This window comes from Pipistrellus kuhlii, unplaced genomic scaffold (genome assembly GCF_014108245.1).
Source record: "Pipistrellus kuhlii isolate mPipKuh1 unplaced genomic scaffold, mPipKuh1.p scaffold_m20_p_39, whole genome shotgun sequence".
NCBI classification, from domain to species: domain Eukaryota; kingdom Metazoa; phylum Chordata; class Mammalia; order Chiroptera; family Vespertilionidae; genus Pipistrellus; species Pipistrellus kuhlii.
The window spans coordinates 3,150,559-3,175,890 of NW_023425539.1; the positions used below are offsets into that span (position 1 = coordinate 3,150,559).

The window sequence follows — 25,332 nt, forward strand, 5'->3', positions numbered from 1 at the left end:
AGGACAGTGTACAAACTCAATACAAGATTCTACCAAAATAATTTAGTTAAAAATACAGAAGAGTTTTGGCAAAGGAGGCTAACAGCTCCTTTTTCTTCCTTAGGCCTCCCTTCCCCACAAACAATACATTGAGAACCAACCCCCTGCAGGTGCTCCGCCAGCCACCAGAGGGCGGCCCCGTGCGGTCCACGTGGCAGAGGTCGGGCCTCGGGAGGAGGGCGGAGCTGCCGCCGCGGCGGGCCGGGCCGGCGGTCAGTCGGAGCTGTCCCCGTCGGGGCCGCTGCCCTGCGTGGCCGGGAGGAGGGGTCTCCGGCGTGAGCGCTTGACCCGCCGCGGCGCCATCAGCAGCCGCCTCTTCAGCACAGCTGGGGGCGGGGGAGGGGAGCCGTCAGGGGCGGGAAGCCCCGGGGCGGGGCCGGGGTGGTGAGGAAGGGAACTCACCGGCCACGGTGTCCTGGCTGTCCGCCACGGGCCCCCAGTAGATGCTCTCCCCGCGCCGGAAGTTGCGGTGCAGCCGCGTGCAGAGGGTGGCCAGGGTGAGCAGCACCAACAGAAAGGTCAGGGCCATGGCGGCCCAGGCAGCTTCCTCCGTGCGCGGGGTGGGGCCCCGGGCCCGCGGCGGGGCCGCTGCTGCCGCCCGCGGGGCTGGGGAAGCCTGGCTCGGACAGGCACAGCCTCCGGGGCTGCTTTGCCCTTTGGGCACCTGGGCCTCCATCCTGGAGCTGGCACTGCCTGGAGGCCCCCCAGGTGGCAGGGGCGCAGTGGGCACAAACGGAGCATCACCCCCTTCACCTGGGGTTCCTAGCTTGGGCTTCCTGGTCTCCACGCTCCATGCGGAGGCAGAGGGGGGCCTCGGGGCTGAGGAGGTAGGCTGGAGGCCCAGGGCAGCCCGCAGCCCACGCCTCTTGGCGCCACCGGGAGAGTGCTGCCCGGGCCCTCTAGACACCGCCTCTGGGCCCGGGGGCCGCCAGCTCCGCAGGGTAAAGGCCAAAGCCGGGGCCTGAGGGAGAAGAGACAGCTCTCATCCTCTCTCCCAGGTAACCCAGCGACCACACCACCAACCACGCTGGGTCCCACGCCGCACCTGCACACACCCTCTGCGGCACAGCCTCCCTCTGCCTGGCCTTGGCGCTGAGGGAGAGGGCCCGGAGAGGAACTGCGCCTTCTTCCTCTGCCTCTTCCACCGCCTCCTCTTCAGCAAGTGGGCAGCCCAGGCTGGCTCCACCCATGCCATCTCCAGCACCACGCCCCATGCTTCCAACTCCAGGGGCTATGAAAGAAGGCAATTGTTAGGAGAGCGAACATGAAGGTGGGGGGGGACAAGAGGAAGCCCCCAAATTTCCCTCCTCCTGCACCCGGGGCAGCCCGCCAGTGTCAGACAGCTGACTTGCACCCACCACGTACCCGGTCCTGAGTGAGGCTGGAGTCAGGAGCCAGTGAGGGCTGGGCCATATGCACGTGGGCCAGGAGGACGAGCTGGAGCTTCAGCCAGGGGTGGGCGCAGGGATGGTAGAGGAAGCGGACAGCCTCCACCTGGAGGAAAGGCATGGAGATGTCAAGCCAGGCCGGCCGGCCCTTCTCTGATAATCCCAAGTTCTCCCATCCTGGGGCCAGGTTAAAGGGACTCCCAGGATGGCAACACGACCCTCCCACCAGGCGGGCTCGGGAAAGGAAGAGGGATCCTGGGTAGTGGCATGCACTCCCTCTCGCCTCTGATCATTCCTCTCACCCCTCCTCCATCAAGTGCCACCCCTCAGAGTTCACAGCTTCCATGACAGTGCGCCTGGTTATCCCAGTCAGACTCCGACCACACTCGTTAGCTGTATTTCTCTGCACCTGCCACGATGGTTCTTCAGGTCCTCAGCCTAGACTGTAAGCACCCCCTCTTTGGAGACCAAGTCTTCGTCTCACTGATCCTGTCTACATAATCAGTCTCCCAAACGCATCCAGAGACAGGGCACACGGGTGCACAATCCCAGAATGGGAACACCTGATCAATTATTAATATTCTTTGATTGAAGGACTTGTATACATGCATATAAGTACCACCAATTGACACAAAACTCTGGGGAGGGAGGGCATGTATGGGAAGGGGGGCAATGATATATGTACAAAGATAATAATTTAATAAAAAAATTAAAATATATATATATATATTCTTTGATTGAGCTAACCTGTGCCAGATGCTGTAGGAGATGCCTAAAGAGAACTCATGGACTCCACTTGCAAGGAATGTAAAGGAAACTCAGGGAAACAGACTAATGCAAATGAAAGAGCAAGCTAATAAAACTCAAACTGGTTAGTTGTTAAATTACAAGACTTAATAGATCCAAGACGGCAGCTTAGGTAAACACACCTAAACTGCTGCAGTGCACAACAAGTTCAAAACGACAACTAAAAGACGAAACGTCGCCGAAACCGGTTTGGCTCAGCGGATAGAGCGTCGGCCTACGGACTGAAAGGTCCCGGGTTCGATTCCGGTCAAAGGCATGTACCTTGGTTGCGGCACATCCCCCGTAGGGGGTGTGCAAGAGGCAGCTGATCGATGTTTCTCTCTATCCCTCTTCCTCTCCGTAAAAAATCAATAAAATATATGTTAAAAAGAAAAAAAAAAAGAACTACTAAGGTTATTTAAAAAAAATAAAAAAAATAAAAGACAAAACGTCTATCAACCAGAACCACGAGAAAGCTGGCTGAGTGGAAGTTATACAACTCGACTGAAAGAGAAAGGAGAATTCAGGGCACAAGCTCTGAAAGACTGAGGGGGGGGAGACGGGTGGCACATGCGATACGGGCTGGCAGCGGATCCCGGCTGGCAGAGGGCATTGCTTTCTTCAACCCAAAAAGAGACAAGTTCCCAATTTCTCTGAAGCTGGGGAGAAGCTGGACTGTCTGCCATCAGGTCGGAAAGTGAGGGAGGGTGGCTTGCTTGCAGAGCTGTGCGCAAGAATTATTGTTTGCTGTGCTGGGGCGTGAGACTCGGGGACACGGTCAGAGAGGAAGATAGCTGACTGGCAGCTGTCACTGTTTGCCACATTCTAGCCTAGTGACACCCTGAGACTCCGCCCCCATGATATACAAACACACTCAAGCTCCAACAGCGGCTTTTGCATATGAATGGCCTTCTCTAGTACAGTTTAACTCAGCAAACTTGCAACCCGGTGCAGACAGCTCCAAAGCCTCCAAGCTCCAAGCAGGGAGGAGAGGACTGTGGTTCTCACTGTAGCTCCTGCAAGGTGGCCTCAGACAGTAGCTGAACGCACCCCATTGGAGATCCAGAAGCCAGTGTATCTAATGGTCAGTGTGAGACACCAGATTTCAACTCCTCACATCCATAAGTGACACTTTTAGGAGGCAGACTCAGTGAGCATCAAAGCCCCATTGAAACAAGGCCTGCACCATAAGTGTGTCTCCAGCACAGCAGTTCTTCCATTATAGACACAGCGGGTCCTCACAGCCAATGGGCCTGGAGGTCAATTCCTCCCAGTGTACCAACAGCAATCAAGGCTTAACTACACCAAGACTTTGCACTCAGCCCACAAAGGGGTGTACCAAGAGCGACCACCTCGGGTGATTGGGGAAGCTGAGCTACTGGCCCCTATAGGTCACCGACCACACAAAGCCACTCCATCAACACAGGGAGGAAGCCAAAATGGGGAGACACAGAAGCATGTCACAAATGGGAGAGATGGAGGAAAGTAAACTACTGGATGACACAGAGTTCAGAATCACATTTATAGGGTTACTCAAGAATCTTCTAAAACTGCTGAGAAACTTGAAGAGACCTTCAAGGGCCTTAATGAGAATATTAAAAAAGAAAAAGAAAAAAAAAGGACCAGTCAGAAATTAAGCAAACACTGTCTGAAATAAAGAATATACAGAAACTCAACTGTAGATCAACGTACCCCAAGAGTCAAACCAAAGATCTGGAATATGAGGAAACAAAAAAACACCCAACCAGAGAGGTAGAAAGAAAGAAGAATCCAAAAGTATAAGGATAATGTAAGGAGCCTCTGGGACGACTTTAAGTGTACCAACATCCAGATTTTTGGGTGCCAGAAAAAGAGAGAGCAGGATATTTGAAGGCCTATTGAAAGAAATAATGACAGAAAACTTTCCTTACCTGGTGAAAGAAATAGTCGAGGAAGCACACAGAACCCCAAACAAGAGGAATCCAAAGAGGACCACACCAAGACACATCATAATTAAAATGCCAAGGGCAAAAGACAAAGAGAGAATCTTGAAAGCAGCAAGAGAAAAACAGTTATACAAGGGAGTACCCATATGACTTTCAGCTGATTTCTCAACAGAAACTATGCAGGCCAGAAGGGAGTGGCAAGAAATATTCAAAGCTATGAACACCAAGAACCTACAACCAAGATTACTCTACCCAGCAAAGCTATCATTCAGAATTGAAGGTCAGATAAAGAGCTTCTCAGACAAGAAAAAAGCTAAAGGAATTCATCACCACCAAATCAGGATTACATGAAATGCTGAAGGGTGTTCTTTAAGAAGAGGAGAAAGAAGAAAAAGGTAAAGGTAAAAACTATGAACAACAAAAAGATATCTAATACCTACCAACAAGTGAATCTAAAAATCAAGTGAATAAAAAATCTGAAGAACAGGATGAACTGGTGAATAGAAACAAGGACACAGAAAGGGAGTGGACTGACAGTTCTCAGGGGGTTTGCGGGGTGTGGGAAGGATTGGACAAAAGTCTTACACCTATGGATGAAGACAGTGGCAGGGGGTAAGGGCATGGAGTAGGATGGGGAATCAGGTGGAGGGGAGCTATGGGGGAGGGGGAGAAAGAGGAACAATAATAATAATCTGAACAATAAAGATTTATTATATAAAAAATAAATAAATTATATGATGTAAGTTATAAGCATTACGCAAATTTAGAGAAGGTGATGAATAAGGGATGATGTAATCAGGCAAGGTCTCATGGGAGAGCTGACCTCTGCACTGGGCTTTGAAGATGGATGCGTATGGATGGTACCTGGGTTTCCCTGAAAATAAGACATCCTCCGAAAATAAGACCTAGCGTATGGAAAGATAAGACATCCCCTGAAAATAAGACCTAGCGCAACTTTGGGAGAAAAAATTAATATAAGACACTGTCTTATTTTTGGGGAAACAGGGTAGGTGGCCAGGGGGCTTCCTACTTCAGCTTCAGGACAGGAGCGAAGGTGCCACCATGGGGATGTGCTGGGCCCTCACACGTGCGGTCGGTGAGCCGCGGATTTGGAGGTCAGACAAGGCTTAATTAACTAGGCCAGGCCTGAAAGCCAGGCAAGGGAGAGCGGTGGTGATAAGGTGGGAAATGAGCCATCCAAGGTTTCTGAATAGCAACATGATCCCGTGAAAGGGATGTGTGAGGAAAGGAATCAGGTAGGTGGAATGAGGGCTCTTGGCCTGGAACTATAACAGGATAAAAAAATTTAAAAAAGTGAGATTTTTCAAAAGGAAAACCAAAGGGATATGGAAGCTATCTGGCCACTGGCAAAAACAGAGGCAGCCATGCAGTGTGGGGCCTGGCACTCTGAGGCACCTCCTTACAGCACAGCTTCGTACTCTGCGCAGTGCGGTCACACACTGTGCATTTACTCTTCTGGGGAGGGCATCACTGATACCCTCTCTTACAGAAAACGGGGGCCCAGAGAAGCGAAGAGAATTCCCGTCACAGCAGATCGGGAGCATGAGCTGTTGTCTTTTCTACTCTCGTCCTGCCCGCACAGCAGCCATCAACTGGCTGCATTCCCTGCCCCGCACACAGAGGACTCAGAACATTTGCCTCATCCCGAGGGAAGTGGGAACACACGGAGGTGCTGAGCTGAAAAGGCAGAGGAAGCCTGCAAGTGCAGACACCTGTGTGGCTCCTGCCAGGACTCACCTGCCGTGGGCTCGTCCGTGTGACAGTCACTCTGGGTGACACCTACAGGTGGGGGAAGAGAGAGAGCTTCAGGCGGCTGGGAGGCTCTGTGTGGGGCGTGGGGAGGGGACACTAAGCCCCGGGCCTCCAGGCTGGGATGAAGACATCAGAGACTGAGGATGGAGGAACCGGCAGAGAGAGGTCCTTCCGAGAGGGACTGTGGAGGCGAAGAGGGGCCGGAGCGGGGCTGGGCCACCCCTCACGCCCTCTCTCACGCCGCCCTCGGGGCTCCTACCTGTTGGGGCAGAGGCCACAGGCCCTCCGGACAGGCGGCTCCCGCCTCCTCCTCCGCCGGCTCAGCCATCACCTGTGGGTCCAGGGCGCAGAGGGGCTGGGGCGCTGGCTCCGCGAGGGCCCTGCCCTCTCCAGCCCAGGCCCCGCCGCCGGGGGCGGACTCAGTCCCCGCTCCGCGCGCTCCGCCCTCCAGGACCAACTTTGGGCCAAGAGCTCGGAGGCTTCTCCGGAGCGGGTCGCCTTACCTCCACGGCGCGCAGGAGCCCCGCCAGGGCGGCCAGGAGGAGCAGCTGGGGCGAAGGCGGAGGAGGCGCCATCCCAGATCCGGCCCGCCGCCCGCCCGGGAAGGAGGGACGGAGGGAGGGAGGGAGCGCGCGCCGCCCCGCCCCTCCTCGCCCGCCCCCGCCCCGCGCGCCCACGTAGACCCCGCGCTCGAGCAGGGCCTCTCAGTCCCCCTCCACCCCCCGCTCCGCGCGCGCCCCGTCCCGCCCCGTCCCGCCCCGGACCGCGCGCCCGGCGCCCCTGCTCACCCGCCCGCCCACCCCGTCCCGCCCCGTCCCGCGCGCCCGGCGCCCCTGCTCACCCGCCCGCCAACCCCGTCCCGCCCCGTCCCGCGCGCCCGCGCCCCTGCTCACCCGCCCGCCCCGTCCCGCCCCGGACCGCGCGCCCGGACACCCTGCTCACCCGCCCCGCCCTCCGCCCCGGACCGCGCGCCCGGCGCCCCTGCTCGCCCGCCCCGCCCCGCCCCGCCCGCGCGCGCGCCGCTCTCCCCGCCTCCGCCCCGCCCCGCGCCCGCCCCCAGCCCCGCCTGCGCGCGCCCGGGACCCCGGGCCGGAAAAGTTTGTGCGCGATCCCGCCGAGCGCAGCGGCCGCAGGGCAGGCGGGGCCCGCCTCCTCCGCTCTGCACCGGCCCAGCGCCCGGCTGCGATCCGGGGAGCGATGGGGAGCGGGCGGAGGGCGGGACGGGTCCCTGTGGACCGGGCGGCCCAGGAGGAGAGACAGGCAAACTGGCTCCAGACCCGTCCGTGTGAACCAGGGCGGGATCACCCAGTCCGAGCGGACGGAGGAAGAGCTTTCCCGCCCTAGAGCCTCGCCGTCAGCCCGTCCCGCTCCTGCCCTCGCCCACAGGGCCCGGGCCGGCCTGGAGGGTCTCAGACCTCCGCCTCCCCCTCCACACACACACCTCCCCCGGGCGCTGGGGAGGCCGGGCCGCCGGCAGCTGCTGCCCCCCACTCCGCCTCCACCTCCGTCCGTGGGCAGCGTGTGCCCCGGGGGCACGGCCACCGTGCGGGGGGCCACGGCCTCGTCCCCGGCGGGCGGCGGTGGCCGGACCTCCCCGCCGCGGGCGCTGCTTCCGCAGGCCTCTCCCCGCCCCTCCGGCCCCCTTTCCCGGCCCCTCGGGGTTTTGAGGAGACGGAACGTGAGTGAAGGTGAAGGGTGAGGTGAGATGCCTGGCCCCAACTTCCAGATGGAGGAGGAAGGTGTTACTTCAGCCATCGCTCACACACCTGCGGCTTACAAAGGGGCTCCTGACTCTTTCCCGTCCCCCCGTCCCCCCGGTTACTGCCAGCCATTGAGGAGATGAAGGGACCCCAGCCTATGCCCTGCCACAGCCCTCACCCCGCACCCGTGTGTCCTTCCTCCAGCTCAGGAGGCAGGGGCTGTTCCTTCTGGGGAAGTTCTTCCTAGGGAGCGGTTTGGTGTTTTAAAAACATATCTTTATTGATTTCGGAGAGGAAGAGAGAGAAACACGATGAGAGAGAATCAGAGAGAATCATTGATCGGTTGCCTCCTGCACGCCCCCTACTGGGGATTGAGCCCGGAACCGGGCACGTGCCCTTGGCCGGAATGGAACCAGGGACCTTCCGTTCGCAGCCGAGGCTCTATCCACTGAGCCGAACCGGCTAGGGCCTGGGGCGCGGTTTTAAAGGTCCATCTGAAGCCAGGCTCCTGGGGGGAGCCTCACGCTCCGCGGGCAGAGGCACCGCGCACCGCTGAGGCCGGACGCGCAGCCCACGACTCTCCGGGCGCCCGCGCACACCGCGCGCCCGGTCCCCGCGGGCCCGGCGCCAGGCCCCGCGGGCGCGGGTGTTGCGCAGCGGCCGGTGCCCACGGGGCCGAGAGAAACTCCAAGGTCAGGGAGCGCGGCCGAGCCCGGGGGAGGCGCGGCGGGTGCCTTCGGCGGCAGCGCCGGGAGCCGGGAGCCGCGGTCCATTCGCTCCTCTTTGCTGCTTCCCAGCAGCGGCCCCCGGGGGCGCGGAGACGCGGGACAGGGACTCCTGCTCACCCCGGTCCCCCAAGCCCTGGCCTCGGAGCCTCCCTACTTCTCCGCCGCCAACACCCCATTCCTCGGCCCGTTGCCCTCCCCGCTCCCTCCCGGCTGGCGGGCGCGTCCCCGTCCCTCTCCGTGGCCTCGATTCCCTTCACCCTCTGCTCCGCTTGTCGCAATCGCTGTACAAAGGGCCGGGGGCGGGCGCGGGGGGCGGACGAGGGGAGCCGGGCCCGAACTGGCTGCCTCTCCGGGGCCGCGGCCAATCCGGAGCGCGCCCCCCCGCGCGGGAGGGCCCTGGGCGCCGCCGCCGCCGCCGGGCGGAGCCGCGGGCAGAGCGGGGAGCCACAGAGGGGACAGCCCGGTCGCCCGCCGCCGCCGCCGCCGCCCGCGGGGCCTCTCCCCCTCGCCATGCCGCCGTGGGGCGCCGCCCTCGCCCTGCTCCTGGCCGCGATCGCCCTGCTCGGCCTGCTGGCCCGCCGGCTGCTGCGGCGCCTAGGGAGGCGCGCCGTCGGAGCCGGGACCCCGCCGGGGACCGGGGTCCGGGACGCCGAGGAGGAGGAGGCGGACGGCGGAGGCCCCGCGGACCGGTTCGGCCCCGGGCGCGAGGCGCTGCCCGGCGGCTGCCGGCTCCTCTGCAAGCCGTCGGCGCTGGCGCAGTGCCTGCTGCGCGCCCTGCGGCGCTCGGCGGCGCTGGAGCCGGGCCCGCGCTCCTGGCTCTCGGGGCCCCACCTGCAGACCCTCCGCCACTTCGTGCTGCCCGCCGGGCCGGGCCCCGAGCTGGCCCGCGAGTACCTGCAGCTGGCGGACAACGGGCTGGTGGCCCTGGACTGGGTGGTGGGACCGTGCGCGCGGGGCCGTCGGGTCACCCACGCGGGGGGCCTCCCCGCGGTGCTGCTGGTGATCCCCAACGCGTGGGGGCGCCTCACGCGCAACGTGCTGGGCCTCTGCCGGCTCGCCCTGGAGCGCGGCTACTACCCCGTCATCTTCCACCGCCGCGGCCACCACGGCTGCCCGCTGGCCAGCCCTCGGCTGCAGCCTTTCGGGGACCCTTCCGACCTCAAGGAGGCGGTCACCTACATCCGCTTCCGACACCCCGCGGCGCCGCTGTTCGCGGTGAGCGAGGGCTCGGGCTCGGCGCTGCTGCTGTCCTACCTGGGCGAGTGCGGCTCCTCCAGCTACGTGACCGGGGCCGCCTGCATCTCCCCGGTGCTGCGCTGCCGCGAGTGGTTTGAGGCCGGCCTGCCCTGGCCCTACGAGCGGGGCTTCCTGCTCCACCAGAAGATCGCCCTCAGCAGGTGTGTAACGGGCCGCAGACAGGGCGGGGGTAACAGGGTCTTGGGCAGAGCGAGTCCCAGCTCTGCCCGGTGTGGACTCGACAGGTCCTGAGTGTGGGCCAAGCCCTCACACACTGCAGCTGCCCAAGCCCTCCAGGCTAGAGAGAGCCGGGAGCCGGGTTAAAAGCCATGGAAGACTCAGTCAGCATCTTTATCCTCCGCAGGGCCTCCCGCCCTGGGCCCCCCGGGCCGCGACACAGCCTCGCCGTGTCCTAGCAACCTGAGCGCGGGCCCCATCCCTGACCCAGGCAGCGCCTGACGTGTACCGCTTAGTCCGCAGCCTGTCAAATCAGCAAAGAGGGCTCTGCAAGCGATTGCAGCTGGCTATCTGTCCACAATGTTCCCTCACAGTCTTTGAGCGTGGCGGTGACGGGAATAAAACAATGTGGAGGTATTTGTTTAAAATCTTTAGACACAACAAATATTTTGCATATTCCTATGTGCTCAATACGTAAGACAAAAATTTAAATATTTAAACACAATTAAAAAAAAAACTCCATAAAGAGAACATTCTACCCTATCATCAGGCAAATAGGTGGGACTTTTCCCCTGAGAAAGTGACATTCCCACAGCACTAACCAGGCCGCGGCTTGCACCATCGCTCCCCTAGGAGAGGCAGAATGAGGTCAGAGACATGTGGATAACAGTGTGCTGGGGCAGAAAGACCCGAGATGTGGGCGCAGGTCACGGGTTCAAACTCTGAATTTCCAGCAAATTAGCGATCTCCTTGGAGCCTCAGTTCTGTCAGTTAAATGGAGTTAATAACAACTCCCTCCCCAGGTGCGCATATGCATGAAATGAGGCCATCGAAGTGAGCTTTGCCTTCTGTTCTGAAATCAAATCCTGAGCTGAGTAACAGCAGGCTGCCATGACAACCCAGAGCTTCCAGAGCAGTCCAGGAGCAAGGTGCTCTCCTGGGGCTTAAGTGCCAGCTTCCACCCCCCACCTTCCCACCCCCACCCCCCAGCACCAGCTGAAGGATAAAATGAGTGAAGTGGAGAGGAAACCCGAGCCTTCAGTAACTAACCTGCTCTTGGAAGTTTGGGATGAAAGACTCAGGGCAAATCTTTGAATGATTCCGGGAGACACACATCCAAATTCAACCGACAACTGCTGGATTGAACCCTCAAAGGTCTCAGCTGCCCATGCCGGCCTCCTCATCGGGGGCCCCAGGCCTTCCCCAGGGAGGTGGCAGCAGCAGAGATGTCCCTCTTCCCCAGAAAAGTTGCTCTCAGGCTCCCATCAATTACAGTCACGCCTCTGCCATCCAGCCCTCTAGGAAAACCTCCTCCACACCCTCCTTACCTGTCATTATTATCTGGGTAGCATATTGGCTTTTAACACACACACACAAAAACCAATACACCCTAAAGTAAAATGCTAATTATAGGGGTGCAACCTGCTGGTTTAGATAGTCCGAGCCAGTGAGTTATCCTAAGAGGGTTCAGGAGGTGGCAGTTCATTACCAGTTCCCACAGAGGGGAGAGCTATTGTCCCTGTAGCTCAGCAGGGATACAGTCAAATGCTGCCCCCCCTCCCCCTGTGCTGGGCAGGCAATGCCACGAGGGACAGATTTGGTAAGAACCTGACACAGGAGGGAGGAAATACCGATTGTTGCCCTCAGGACTGCCAGCCCACCTCGCCAGATCTTCTCATTTGTCTAAAGGAGCCTGACAGCTGCTTTTTATTTATTTTTGTTTTGTTTTTAAAAATATATATTTTATTGATTTTTTTACAGAGAGGAGAGAGAAATAGAGAGCTAGAAACATCGATGAGAGAGAAACATCGACCAGCTGCCTCTTGCACATCCCCTACCGGGGATGTGCCTGCAACCAATGTACATGCCCTAGACCGGAATCGAACCTGGGACCTTTCAGTCCGCAGACCAACACTCTACCACTGAGCCAAACTGGTTTTGGCTGCTTTTTATTTATTATTTAAAATATATTTTACTGATTTCAGAGAGGAAGGGAGGAGAGAGACAGAAACACCAATGATGAGAATCATTGATCGACTGCCTCCTGCACGCCCCACACTGGGGATCCAGCCCACAACCCGGACCTGTGCCCTGACCGGGAATTGAACGGTTACCTCCTGGTTCATAGGTTGATGCTCAACCACTGAACCACATCCACCGGGCTGATAGCTGCATTTCAAATGATGACAATGAAATGGACATTTTTAAAAACATTATATGGCCAAAGAAAGCCTCTGTGGTCAGAATCTGGCTTGTGAGCTTCCAATTTGTTGATTTGCTTTCTAATTCTCCCCTCTCTTTGCTACCTTCCCTGTCCACCTTCTTGCCACCAGGTACATCACGGCCCTGGAGGACACAGTGGACACCCACAAGCTGTTCAAGAGCCGCTCCCTGCGAGAGTTTGAGGAGACCCTCTTCTGCCACACCAAGAGCTTCCCCATCAGCTGGGACGCCTACTGGGACCACAACGACCCCCTCCGGGACGTGGACGAGGCGGCCGTACCGGTGCTGTGTATCCTCAGCGCCGACGACCCCGTGTGTGGGCCCCTAGACCACTTCCTGCCCACCGAACTCTTCCGCAGCAACCCCTACTTCTTCCTCCTGCTCAGCCGCCACGGCGGCCACTGCGGCTTCCTGCGCCAGGACTCCCTGCCCGCGTGGAGCCACGAGGTCATCCTGGAGTCCTTCCGGGCCTTGACGGACTTCTTCCGAACAGAAGAGAGGATGAAAGGGCTGAGCAAGCACCGGGGCTCGTTCCTCGGCGGCCGGCGTCGCTGGGGAACCCTGCAGAAGCGGGAGGCCTCTTCCTCTTCCAGCCTGGATGAGATCTTCAGCTGGAAGCGATCGTACACCAGGTGAGACCCGGTGGCAGAACACGCCATCCTGCGCGGGGAGCAGAGGGCTGAGTGGGGCCAGCAGCTGCAGCAATTTGCCACTGATTCAGCCCTTCCTTCTCTCCCGGTCTGTGGAGAGAGAGAAGCTCGCAGCTAGCTGCTACTTACTTGACCCTGAGCACAGCTCCTGCCCAGGCTCTGCTCAGCACGTTCCCGCTCATCCCGGTCAGCAACTGGACGTTCCTGGTCATTGTCTCTTGTCACCGACCACGAAAGCCAAACACTAGCACCTTTTAAACCCACAGATTCAGAGGAAAACGCTCTCCCGCCAGCAATGACTGCAAGGAGATGAGTTTCTGTGTCGTTGGGCAGCTCTGTCCCACATGAATAATCAGCTTTGTGACCCTGATGCTCACGCTGAAGCCACTTCTGTAGCGAGGACAGGAAGTCTGAGTCTCGGTCCCACTTCCCTCATTTCATTCTGTGGTTGTGGCACCCTGCTCACTTCATGCAGGTTGTGGATGAGGCCTTGAAGAGCCGCTGAGAAAGGTGGCAGAGGCCCCGAGTGCAGTGCTGAGCCGGGGTCAGGAAGAGCCACAAGGGAGAGACTGTGAATGCCAGTCTGGAATACTGAGGCCCGTCTCCTGCAAGTTTCCATGGGGAATGGAGCTGATCTGAGGCTTCAGCCTAGGACCTCAAGGCCCACTGGACAGACCCCAAGGATGATTTTAGGAACAGGAAGTCCTCGAACACAGTCTACTAGACCATGGCTCAAGAAGCCAGACTCTCAGGCACGTTAGCTGCTCCCTCCGGTACCATTTCTGGGGATTGTCACTCCAGAGAGCTCTGGCCAGAGCTGCTTTTCTCTTGGGACGTGGGCTTTCTCTAAGTGGTGAAAAGTATAAACCTCAAATCTTAGGTGTTGTCTGGTTAGCCGCCCTCTTTACTATCAGCCTCTACATCTCCAGAACCTGAAGAAACGTCTGGGACCAGGGAAAACAAAAAGTTCCAAGATGTTGGCTAGAACTGAATCAGTAATTTATAAATATTTCACACTACCATGCTTTTTCTGCTCAATTATTCCAAAGGCCATTCATGTAGATGCAGAGGAAGCTGAGTGGGGTGTTTGTTGTATGAGGAATAATGCTGAAGACCAGTGGTGTGACGTAAGGTATTGTACACAGTGACCCACGTGTCCCGCTTTGGGTTGTTAGACCCTTAAACAATACAGCAGGACATCTGATTCCATGTGCTGCTAAGAGCTTTGTCCTGAAGTTTTATTTAACTTCGTCATTGAGAAAGCGGGCATCTGTTTTGACTGGAAGCTTCATCTTTGCCTCATAAACAGCAAAGCAAGTTTAAAGAGAAGAGATATTTATTGAAGCCATGTCCTAAGACAATGACTTCTGGGGCCATGATTTCAGGTTTGAATAATATTTTCTTAATATATTTTATTGATTTTTTTTTTTTTACAGAGAGGAAGGGAGAGGGATAGAGTTAGAAACATTGATGAGAGAGAAATATCAATCAGCTGCCTCCTGCACCCCCCCACTGGGAATGTGCCCACAGCCAAGGTACATGCCCTTGACCGTAATTGAACCTGGGATCCTTGAGACTGCAGGCCGATGCTCTATCCACTGAGCCAAACCGGTCAGGGCAGGTTTGGATAATCTTAAGCCTTATTCTTCTAGATCAAATAAGAAACTCTGAACTATCCAAGAATCTAAACAACATTCAATTGTCTAAGGCACATTCTCCTGTCATGAAAAAAAAAAAATGCCCTCCCTCCTTTCCCATGTCTTGCTCCTCTGCACACTCATCTAAAGTCTTTCACTGTTTCTGAGCAGGAGGAATAACAAGGAACTGATATCTAAAGAGGCCGTTCACCGCTGATTAACAACCTTGTGAGGCTGGGTGCAGGAGAACGGCTGACATCAGCCCCCTCACCCCCAACATCGGGTACAATTGGAATTTCAGTTAATTAGGGGCCCACAGTCCCATATGAAGTCACTCCAAACTGACTGCAAAATGGGAAGCAGCCCATTGGTTTGAAACAGCCCTGTTTCTGGCTTAAATGGCCTCCAAGGTCTAAATCTGTATTGCCAGGTACCCCAGAACTCTGGTTCTTTAAGATAATAATAGCCTTTTGAGAAGTCATGGTATTTCCCTTTCCTTTTATAGGAAAGTCTGCAGGGAGAAAGAAAAAAAAAAAAAATATATATATATATATATGGAGAGAGAGAGAGAGAGAGAGAGAGAGAGAGAGAGAGAGAGACAGACAGACACTGTCTAAAGCCTTCAGCCCTCAGATAGGCAGGACAGCTCTGGTCCAGGCTCCGTTAATTCCCTGAGACCCACATTCCTAATGACCTAAATCAGCAATTTTCAATTTTTCAATTTTCATCTCACAGCACACATAGACTAATCATTAAAATTCTGCAGCACACCAAAAATATATTTTTGATGAATCAAAAAAAATTGGTATGATTTTGATTGATTTACAAAACTAATAATACTAATTATCTACCCTTTTTGCTCCAAAGTGATTTAAAAAAAAAAAAATCAGGTGCCTATACTTGTATATAAAGATTTCTGGTACCAAGAATTAACCAATCAGATGCAAACTTATTATACAACATGACCAATAAGATGCAACTTTGTTTTATGACCTCTGTACTTACGGTTCAAGACACAACATTCACACCAGACAGCTATTGTTGTGTTGGTTGTTGTCACTTTTTAATTTGACAGCTGAGCCGAAACTGGTTTGGCTCAGTGGATAGAGCATCGGCCTGCGGACTGAAAGGTCCCAGGTTCGATTCCGATTAAGGGCATGTACATTGGTTGCGGGCACATCTCCAGTAGGGGTTGTGCAGGAGGCAGCTGATCGATGTCTCTCTCTCATCGATGTTTCTAACTCTCTATTCCTTTACCTTCCTCTCTGTAAAAAATCAATACAAAAATATTTTGTTTAAATTAAAAATAATTTGACAGCTGAAGGGAATAGAGGTCAGTGCCTCTGACTAAAGAGGAGGGTATTGCACATTTTAGAAATTTCTTGCGGCACAGAGGTTAAAAAATCACTGACCTAAACCCTGAAGTATTTCTCCATTCCCTTGTGCTAGATGTGCTCATAGCCTATCTCAGGAAGCTGCTTATCTCTCCTCTGCAGCTTGCCGACATCACTGCTTTTCAGCTCACTTTTGCCAAGAAAGTATAGTTCCTGTTCAAACAGGTTTGGGTGACCTTGTCCTTCAGTCTCATGATAAAGGAATCACCCAAATGGCTCTGCTTTGGTTAATGGCTAATTATATGAAACCAGCTTGAGGAACCCCAGACACATTATTTTGACAGAATGTGTGGCCCTTGAACAAAATGACAACTTATGAGTTTGAGAAAGCAAGAAACAAACATAACAATACAAAACCCAAAGGACTGCCGAGTTGAAGCTTTCCAGGTAGCAAGGCTTTAGCAATCCTCTCAGGCCTCATTCAATTGCTTGACACCCTTCTGGTCTTTTCTTTATTTTTGAACACCTTCAAATGATAAGAAAGCCCTAACTGGTTTGGCTCAGTGGATAGAGCCTCGGCCTGCGGACTGAAGGGACCAGGTCCGATTCAAGGGCCTGTACCTTGATTGCGGGCACATCCCCAGTAGGGAGTGTGCAGGAGGCAGTTGATGGATGTTTCTCTCTCATCGATGTTTCTGACTTTCTATCCCTCTCCCTTCCTCCTGTAAAAAATCAATAAAATATATTTAAAAACACAAATGATAAGAAAGAAGACCCCACTGATTTAAATGAGGCATTATCTCAGAAGTAGAGATGGAATCCTCTGTCTCTGCTCATTGTATCAAGATGCAGGAAGCAGACAACTGCCTCTGAAGGTTTGAGTTCTACTAAGTTCTGACCTGATACCGAAGACTGCTAAACTATAATTTAACTCTCTTCAAGACTTAGTGTTTATTTTATGTATTTATGCACAGGCTTCTGGGGTGGCTTGGCTGGAGTCAAAGGTATAAAAAACAAAGCACAAAAACGTCATTCTGAGAAGACATCATTTCTGTTTTGAATGAAGATATCCTTTCTAAGACTTGAGGCTTGAGTATTGTTAGAAAAGAGGTCATGAGACAGGAAGTGTTATCTTGCCTTTATATATAAAACCTCAAACCACCCGGACACAGCAGCTCCTCGGTCCTCACCTTCCGTGCAGACCACAAGATCCTTTGTGTCAGTTGCTCTTAGTAATGCCAAGCTCTTTCTTTACAAATGAACTTTAGCATGAATTCCTCTCCTTGCTTAAACAAGCAGGCACACTTGGCCACTTTGGCAGTTCTGACCGGATACAATGCCAATAAAAGTATTTTTGTGAACCGTCAGCCAAACCACAAAGGATGGCATCAGAAATGGTACTCACTAGTTACCACGGTTGGTAGAGATGAGATGAGTTGTATCTGGAGAACATCCGAATGCCCGGATATGGGATGTATGCCTCAGGAAGCAGTAAGTTCCACATCAGGTGTGGGATAAACAAACTAGACTGCCACTTGGCATGCATTATAGAGGGGACATGTGCCAAGAAATAAGGTGGCCTAAGTTACATATAAGCTGTCTTCTCATTTGAGAGTTGGTGAGTTAAAATAGTGCTCAGAGTGGGTTGTAAAGAGTTCTGGTTGAATTTTGGGTCTGAGGATCATGAGATCACAGACCTAGGAGTTGGGAAATGACAAAGACCTTAATAAAAATAACCCTGCCAAAGTGACCAGAGGATGTTAAGATACCCAATAATTATGCTCTAAAGTGTTCAGGAAGAGCAATAACTTGAAGAAAAAGTGGAACTTCATTAAACCAATAAAAGACACAAACACAAAACATGTAATAAGGAAATACCTTATTGTAGGGTTCATCACTAGTATGGTTGAACAAAAATCTCTCCATCTTGTTTGCTTCTGAATAGTAAATAAACTGCAGTCTCCCTGCAACAATGGAATGTCATTATTTTTTAAATCTCCAGAAACAAACGTGGTTTATCTCTTTAAGTCCTCTGTGTACTGAGCATGCTTACCTACCTGTGGAGCTAACATTCTCTTTTCACTGGTTGTTGCTTCACTTCTGTAGATCTAGCCTTGTGTCCCCTAACGCTAACCGGTGGCAGCTCTGTTTAATCAACAACCAGGCCTCCTGTTCTGAGCTAATAATTTCCCAGCAGGCTCAAAATTCCCTGATCATCAAAGGTACCTACGTAGAGAGATTTTCCAGTGGACAATTAGCAATTTGTGTATTGATGAGAAAGGAAGGAGTTTGGAGATGTGGGTTCCAGTTTGTACTTCATCACCAGTGACTCCTATGTCCTTGGGAACGTTACTTTGAGTTGTTCTGTATGAAAAGACAGAGACCGAATAGGCCTTAATTTAGGAGGTCTTTAGGATGAGATAGTAGAAACAGGTAGATCCCATTCTCCACGTCTATTTAACTCAATGGAGCTCAAAGACCTCTCTGATGAGGTGGCATTTGCTTTCAGATTGGAATTATCTAATTCTTATAAGGCCAAGAAGTTCATTATTAATTCCACTGCAAGGTTGGAAAGAGCCTGGGAGAGCAGCACACTTTGAGGCTCACAGTCCAGCTCCTGGTTTGCCCAACTGAAGCCAAAATCTGCAATTCCAAACACCTGCATGCACTCTGATAATCATGTTATGGTGGCTAATAGTTTTCACACTACATTTGTTCCAGGCAAGCATCATCTGTTTTCCTATTTTTCATAGATGAAGTTTCAGAGATGATGTGACTTTCAAGATCTCACAATTAGTATGGTGGGGATAAAGACAGAAGCCAAACCACTGCTCTTTATGTCATACTTATTTGCCTTTTTAAAAAAAATATATATATTTTATTGATTTATTTATTTTACAGAGAGGAAGAGGGATAGAAACATCTATCAGCTGCCTCTTGCACACCCCCTACTGGGGATGTGCCTGCAACCATGGTACATGCCCTTGACCGGAATCGAACCTGGGACCCTTCAGTCCGCAGGCTGACGCTCTATCCATTGAGCCAAACCGGTTTCGGCTATTTGCCTTTTCTTAATCACTGGCTGAGATGACAGTAATTAATGCTAATTTTATTCTTCATAATATAAAGGATAACAAAAGGGAAAAGGATAGCTGCTGGAGTGTACAATTCCATGGGAGAGCTATATACATTATAAATGACAGGCCGAAATTGTATAGTTGCATACCCTTAGCAATTCTGTCTCCCTCTATCCATTAAGAACAAGTATTTGGCCCAGTCAGCCTGGCTCAGTGGTTGAGTGTCCACCTATAAAACAGTCACGGTTTGATTCCTGGTCAGGGCACATGCCCAGACTGCAGGCTCAATCCTCAGTGTGAGGTGTGCAGGAGGCAGCCAATCAATGATTCTCTCTCATCATTGATTTTTCTCTCTCTCTTCCTCTCTGAAATAAAAATATAAAAAAACCACACACACAAGTATCTGAAAATATAGTAGCAATTAAAGTCACAAATTGCCGACGACGTGTAGAGAACCCTGGCTCTGCAGCTGGCATCACTGAGATGCAGGTGACAGCACTGGCTTATAACCACTGGGGCTGTGGAGCTAAGCTGACCACGGTAGTAACTTTGTGTTCACATTTCTTCTAGTCCAGTAGGATAGGCTCTAAACCCTGAGCATAACTCAGAACATCTTTGGTGTGTTTAGCCAATGACATTTGTTTTGTGTTGTTGACACAGGATCCATACAAGCTAGAAGCAGATGTTTTCTAATGCTCTCCTTCCACTGAAGAGCCCAATTGGGGTGGGGTTGGGGGGGTGGTGGTTAAGCAGAAAGAAATCTTGTTTTGTAAATCTTTTTTGAATTAATCCAAATTCAAGATGGGATGCTGGAAATGCTGAAGATAGGCCTGGGAACTAATCTTGGCTCTGCCACATAGTTGTTTGACCTAGGCAAACGAAACACTAAATAAATGTTATTCTCAAAATAGCTCAATATCAACATTCTGGGAGTTAAGAAACTATACTAAGCCTGGTGGTGTGGATCAATGGTTGAGCATCTACCCATGAACCAGGAAGTCACAGTTCTATTCCCAGTTAGGGCATTTGCCCAGATTTCGGGCTCAATGCCCAGTAGTAGTGTGTGGGGCAACTGATCAGTGTTTCTCTAATCTATGTTTCTCTCCCCTTTCTCTCTAAAATAAGAACACACTTAAAAACATATATATAAAAACCCAAGTCCATGAAATCCCTCTTAATTATTCATTAGCCTTCTGACAAAAATGTCACTTAAACACTGTTTTAACCTAAGGAACTGGATTAGATAATCTACTCCATATAGGGCTAAAATGGGATGATTTTCAAATCTGGTAAGATAAGTCCAGATGAAGCCTCCTTTTGAAGCTTTGTACAACGTCCAAGACCTGTGACTTGTAGTTATGTGGACCACAAATGGGTCTATATAAAACTTAAGGACCTGCATCAAACTATTATAGGCTGCTTCACCCTCTGGACAAACAGACTTCAAGCAATTAGAGAGTTCATGTCTGTATCAGAGATTTTATTCTTTCCAATATCTTACTCGTTTAAAAAATGTATTTTTATTGACTTCAGGGAGGGAGGGAGGAAGGAGGAGGAGGAGAGAAACATCAATGATGAGAATCATTAATCAGTTGCCTCCTGCATGCCCCCTACCGGGGGTCAAGCCTGAAACTTGTGCTTGTGCCCTGATTGTAAATCTATGACCTCCTGGTTCATAGGTGACACTCAACCACTGAGTCACACCGGACAGCTTCTTATTCATTTTTATAACCTCAATATCCAGCATAGTACCCGAGATCCAGTAATTACACTTTATTTTATGGGCATTAAATTACTTTAAAACAATTGCGCAGACACTCTGTGTACTAAAATTACTTTATTACAGTTCATTTTTTAAACATTTCCTTTGCTATGATACAAAGGATACTTACAAACAAAATATTACATATGACCTTGTTTCGCTCTTAAGTTCTGACAACTTGGTAACAGCTTTAAATGCACAATCTATACAATTAATACAGGTTATATATGAGCTATAAGGTATGTTGAACCAGAAGAATACTGACAATATACTGTACATAAGCCTTACCAGTTAGTGCTGTGGACCATTTCTACCAAAAGGAAAATGCACACCTGTACCAGCTGGTGCTGACAGTGAGGGAGAGGCTTCTTCCCCATTGCAACCCTCGGTAAGCCTCCACTGTGGGCATCTGTTTGGTCCGAAAAATTTGAGGACTGTGTGTATTTGAAATTAGTCATCGGTAAAGTGGGAGAACATCACTTTCAAGATGCTAATCTCTCTCGCACACACAAAAATCAGTCCCAGTTTTAGAAGACCATGAGTCCTTCGTCCACTACAAAAACCCTACAGGCTCAAGGGCTTCAGGAGATGAGAAGATGTAGGCTGCCAAAAAAGGAGGCAAGAAACCAAGCCAAAATCTAGGTCTTGCAAAATCATCGTTTTTCCCTTCACCAAAGGGAACTAGAAATGTACAAATTCATTGATGAACCTCAATGATAACATCAGTTTGCTGTTAACCCTCATTTTATCTGGACCCCTGACTTGTGGGAATAACTAAAAGAGATTGTAAATAATATATACCACTTCTAGAAAAAAACCTCTTGCTTAAATTATTCCCTTTAGCCTCCAAAGCTGGTCCTAGGCTATTACAGGTGTGCATTCATCTCTCAATGGTCTACTCAGAAATGATAAGGTTACAGCTTTTTTTCTTTTCTTTTTTATTTTTTAAATAAAAAAGCAATTGACTGAAGCATTTTTCTTTTTTATTTTATTTTAGGTAAATAGCAAAAATAAAAATAAAAACCAACCCTGGCATTTGCACAAACAATGCAAATGGAGCGATATGGCCTTTAAGATGAGGGGTTAGTAGAAAGGAAGAGAGAAGTGAAGAAAACCCAGAGAAAATGATGTATTAATTTTTCTTCTTAAAAATTTCTACAATACATGTGCAAAAAAATCATGCTGGTTGAGGAAAACAAAGGGAAATGAGTATATAAAATTAAAAACATAAATAATATGTTTGGATGAATGGTAAAAGCAGAAACCAACCTGGGTTACAAAAAGGATTATACATTCAAGATGCTCTTAAACCCAGTGGGATAACTTATGTTAAAACTGTGTTAATAGTTATGTTAAAAATCTCAAGTTTGTTTTTAAATCTTCACAATACAAGCAAAGCTGTTTTAAAATATACACTATACATATTTCTCATAGTCTCTCCAACCTCATTAATGCGCATTAGGCGATCTTTTTCATATACTAAAACAAGGGGGTTCTGAAAGCTAAATTGCTCAGAGTAACCCATCCATTATTTAAATGCCTGAAATTTCAAATGGGTTAAAAATTTTAGCAGACTTACATAAATAGGATTTAGCAACACAAGTGTTAATTTAAAAAACTCTAAAGCATTTACAAATTATCAGCTTGGTATAGTCTGGGGAAATTGTGCACTGTATTTTAAAATGTTATTTACATCAGACGATTGATTTTATAAAAATTTCCCTAAAAGATAAAAAATAAAATAAATTTGGAGAATTAACTTTTTGTAACCTCGTAGAGAAGGAGCATAAAAGGGAAGGTAAAATAAGAACAAAATTATCTCTTAATAGATACCTTACATATCCCTCTCCACTCGGATTTTGCTCTATGAAACCACCTGCCACTCCTAATAGGCTCATATATCAAGTGTCAAGATAATGTGGTAAAATACTTTGTCAGATAAATTACTGGCCTCAAGTGGACTTTTTTTTTTTTTTTTTTTTTTAAATTCCTACCTTGTGACTCTGGCTTAGATTTTAGGGCATGTGTATGTCATTAATTACAGGGGCACTTTTAGTAGGCACAATTCCCATTTAATGTGGAATAAAATGTGTAACATAAAATGCTACGAGGAGAAGGGGTGGTGGTTTCAGTGATAATATGAAATGCAAGGAAGCACATGTGGAATGGGCACCAAAAAAGCTGTCCAGCAATGCACCTGGGGCAGCCAACGCATGAAACCGAATATACCTGTCTATGACAAAAAGGGGTGAGAAGGGTTCCAAAACCCCTTCCTTCATTTGTCTGATATGTATCAAATAGTCACATGGTTCAGCCAGAATCTGCAAACATTAAGCAGTAACATCTTTTTAAATCACACAACTCACTCCATGACCATGTACAATTTATAGTAACAACAATGTTCATGCTGAGGCATGTATTTGAGGGCTCAGAAAAAGCAAAATGTGCCACTAAGAGAAACCTGTTCTCATACAACTGGTCTTCATGCTTTCAAGTGACCCTAATGTGCCTCTGATGCTAAAGCAAGCCATGCAAAAGCAAAGAGTATACACGTATCTCATTTCTAAACTCCACTGACCTCGGAGTTGCCATAGAAACATATGAGTGCTGAAAGCATACAAATGAGGGTTCATGGATTTTTTTAAAATGCATTTTCCTTGCCTATGGTTTCCAGACTTAAATACCTTAGGGCTAGGACTACAGGTATATCAGAGGAAGGGTAAGTGGGGGTGATGGCATAGGAACAAATTAATTCTGGAAAGAGGAAAAATGCTCCAGCAGTGGGATCAATGTGCCAGCAATAAGAATAGTTCATTTCATTTGAAAATTCAGCCTAAAGAGCCCAATAATGTTACCTGCATAATTTACATAAACATTAAAACTCTCCACTTTATAGACAAATACACACTTCTGTAAACATGGCCACTGGGGGAGGGAGGCTCCCTACCTCATTCATGATTGAGGACATGTAATCATTATATTAAATAAAATGACTTCACTTCAAAAGATTTTAAACCTGACCAATGATTAAGCTTCATTTCCCCCTGTTTAACAACATTTAAGCATTAATTCTAAAAACGCCACCTAGGATGGTTTCAGGGTTAGATGCTAGGACCACAATCGGCAATCACAGCAACTTCTCTCTAGCTGGCACAGACTTATAAACTTTAGTACAAAAACAAAATAATACAGAAACTAGGTCAATTTGTTAGCTACATATTTACAGATAATTACATGATTTTTTACTCACAATTACTACAAACTATGAGTGAAAAGGAAACTGTGCAGGTTGAATTACCCGTACTTTGGGGGGAATTCTTGGGCATCAAGATACCCTTTTCATTCATTCAGAAGTCTCATCTTCTCTCCACTTTTTCATGGCAAACTACCTACAGATGTTCAGATTAGTATATCCAATGGGTATCTGGTTTCAGAGAGTATTAACCTTTTTCTCTACTTAAAGGAGAATCTCTTGATATTTAAAAACAAAATAAATCCAACACAGATGCATTCACACACAAAAAAAATCTCTGAAACTTCAGTTAGGATAGCTGGGAAACAGTTAACAGTGATGGTGACATAGTAAATGGCTCCCCAGAGGTAATCTCTTCATTTTTTTTCTTCTTTAAAGAACATCTATTTTGGGGGGTAGGTGGGAAGTGCAAGTTTTAAAAACCCACAACAGGCAGATAAGGTGCATACTAATTTATATATTTCTTATGCTCTGAAGGCTACCAATAGGCCAAGTGGGTTCTCCCTTCCCTTGTTTTAGTGAACGTTTGGAAGTCTGAATATAAACTAGGGAAAAATTAGTCAATGTGACTTTCAATAGGGCTCCCAGAGTTCAGTAGAAAATATAAATATACAATAAAGGAAGAGTTCTCAGCTTCACTTTCTTTTTCTAGACAGTGATTAATAAAACTTACTTCTTTACAAATAGTCATTTCCAATGTAGTCTACTGTAGTGATTTCATAAAAGTGCAGACAACATAACCAGACACACAGCAAAATAGACTTCAATCAGTAGTCCTTGCATACAAGAGGCAAGTCTGCTAAGTGTACAGCACACTCTTCCTTCTTTTAAGGATCTGAGGATGGAAATTTTCCAGTTAACAACTAAGAGTGAATGCCTTTTCAAAGGCAATGCTAGAACCTGGTTGGGGCACTATCTATCATATTAGATGAGGGAAAACAAAATAGAGAAATTGTCTTTAATGATGGTCTGTATTTTGATAAGCAGCTCAAAGATGACAGTCCAAGTTTTGGCTTTGTTCCTTAGAGAAGGCAGTTTTCTATCTAAGAAATAAAAACCTCTTCTTCCATCATTATAGAAGATTCCTACTTATATACCTTAAATGTATTATTTTCTGACTTGAACACACACTAGACACTTCACATTGTGAGCATGGGACAAAACAAAAGACCATACACCTCCTAGGAAAGGGTTGCTGTGTTGAGCCAAATCTCTGCTTGAATAGTGGCTCAGAAGGGATGGAAGGTACACAAAGAACTTACTATGGGCAAGTAAGAAGAGGCAGCTAAAGGGAGAAAGCCCCATGCCAATGCTATATCCGTCTCTCCCCATGGCCATTTCTTACTGATTTTATAGTTTAGTACAGTGGTCGGCAAACTCATTAGTCAAGAGAGCCAAATATCAACAGTACTACGATTGAAATTTATTTTTTGAGAGCGAAGTTTTTTAAACTTAAGCTTCTTCTAACACCACTTCTTCAAAATAGACTCGCCCAGGCTGTGGTATTTTGTGGAAGAGCCACACTCAAGGGACCAAAGAGCCGCATGTGGCTCGCAAGCTACAGTTTGCCAACCACGGGTTTAGGAGAAACTTAGATGCTTCAGCAGTAATTCTTTTTTTGGCTGTTTTGGTCCTTAGCAAAAT

General features: G+C 49.8%; 2 protein-coding genes across 3 annotated transcripts; one reads left to right on the plus strand and one right to left on the minus strand.

Annotated features, from left to right (window-relative positions):
• Positions 1–27: 27 nt before the first annotated feature.
• TP53I13 (tumor protein p53 inducible protein 13) lies at positions 28–6,591 on the minus strand. The gene is made up of 7 exons (XM_036408589.2): positions 6,415–6,591; positions 6,171–6,242; positions 5,897–5,938; positions 1,405–1,533; positions 1,085–1,270; positions 442–1,000; positions 28–365 (listed from the first exon to the last, which is right to left on the minus strand). Exons 1-7 carry the CDS (start codon positions 6,484–6,486, stop codon positions 253–255), a joined length of 1,173 nt encoding a protein of 390 aa, XP_036264482.1. The 5' UTR covers positions 6,487–6,591; the 3' UTR covers positions 28–252.
• A 2,069-nt stretch (positions 6,592–8,660) lies between these two features.
• On the plus strand, positions 8,661–14,786 carry ABHD15 (abhydrolase domain containing 15). 2 transcript variants are annotated; one of them, XR_006739633.1, is made up of 3 exons: positions 8,661–9,736; positions 12,086–14,010; positions 14,247–14,786. XR_006739633.1 is itself a non-coding variant. In XM_036408590.2 (2 exons), exons 1-2 carry the CDS (start codon positions 8,850–8,852, stop codon positions 12,609–12,611), a joined length of 1,413 nt encoding a protein of 470 aa, XP_036264483.1. In that variant the 5' UTR covers positions 8,661–8,849; the 3' UTR covers positions 12,612–14,786. The 2 variants fall into 2 exon arrangements, 1 of the variants encoding a protein (XP_036264483.1); XM_036408590.2 differs by having other exon boundaries at positions 12,086–14,786.
• Positions 14,787–25,332: the final 10,546 nt, after the last annotated feature.

Bases quoted from the DNA above. Each gene is read 5' to 3' on its own strand.
- TP53I13 (XM_036408589.2), bottom strand. From the start codon at position 6,486: ATGGCGCCTCCTCCGCCTTCGCCCCAGCTGCTCCTCCTGGCCGCCCTG. The intron at 1,534-5,896 runs GTGAGTCCTGGC...CCTTTCCTCCAG, and splicing joins CACGGACGAGCCCACGGCAG to GTGGAGGCTGTCCGCTTCCT. The intron at 1,271-1,404 runs GTACGTGGTGGG...CTTCTTTCATAG, and splicing joins CCAGCCTCACTCAGGACCGG to CCCCTGGAGTTGGAAGCATG.
- ABHD15 (XM_036408590.2), top strand. From the start codon at position 8,850: ATGCCGCCGTGGGGCGCCGCCCTCGCCCTGCTCCTGGCCGCGATCGCC. The intron at 9,737-12,085 runs GTGTGTAACGGG...TCTTGCCACCAG, and splicing joins CAGAAGATCGCCCTCAGCAG to GTACATCACGGCCCTGGAGG.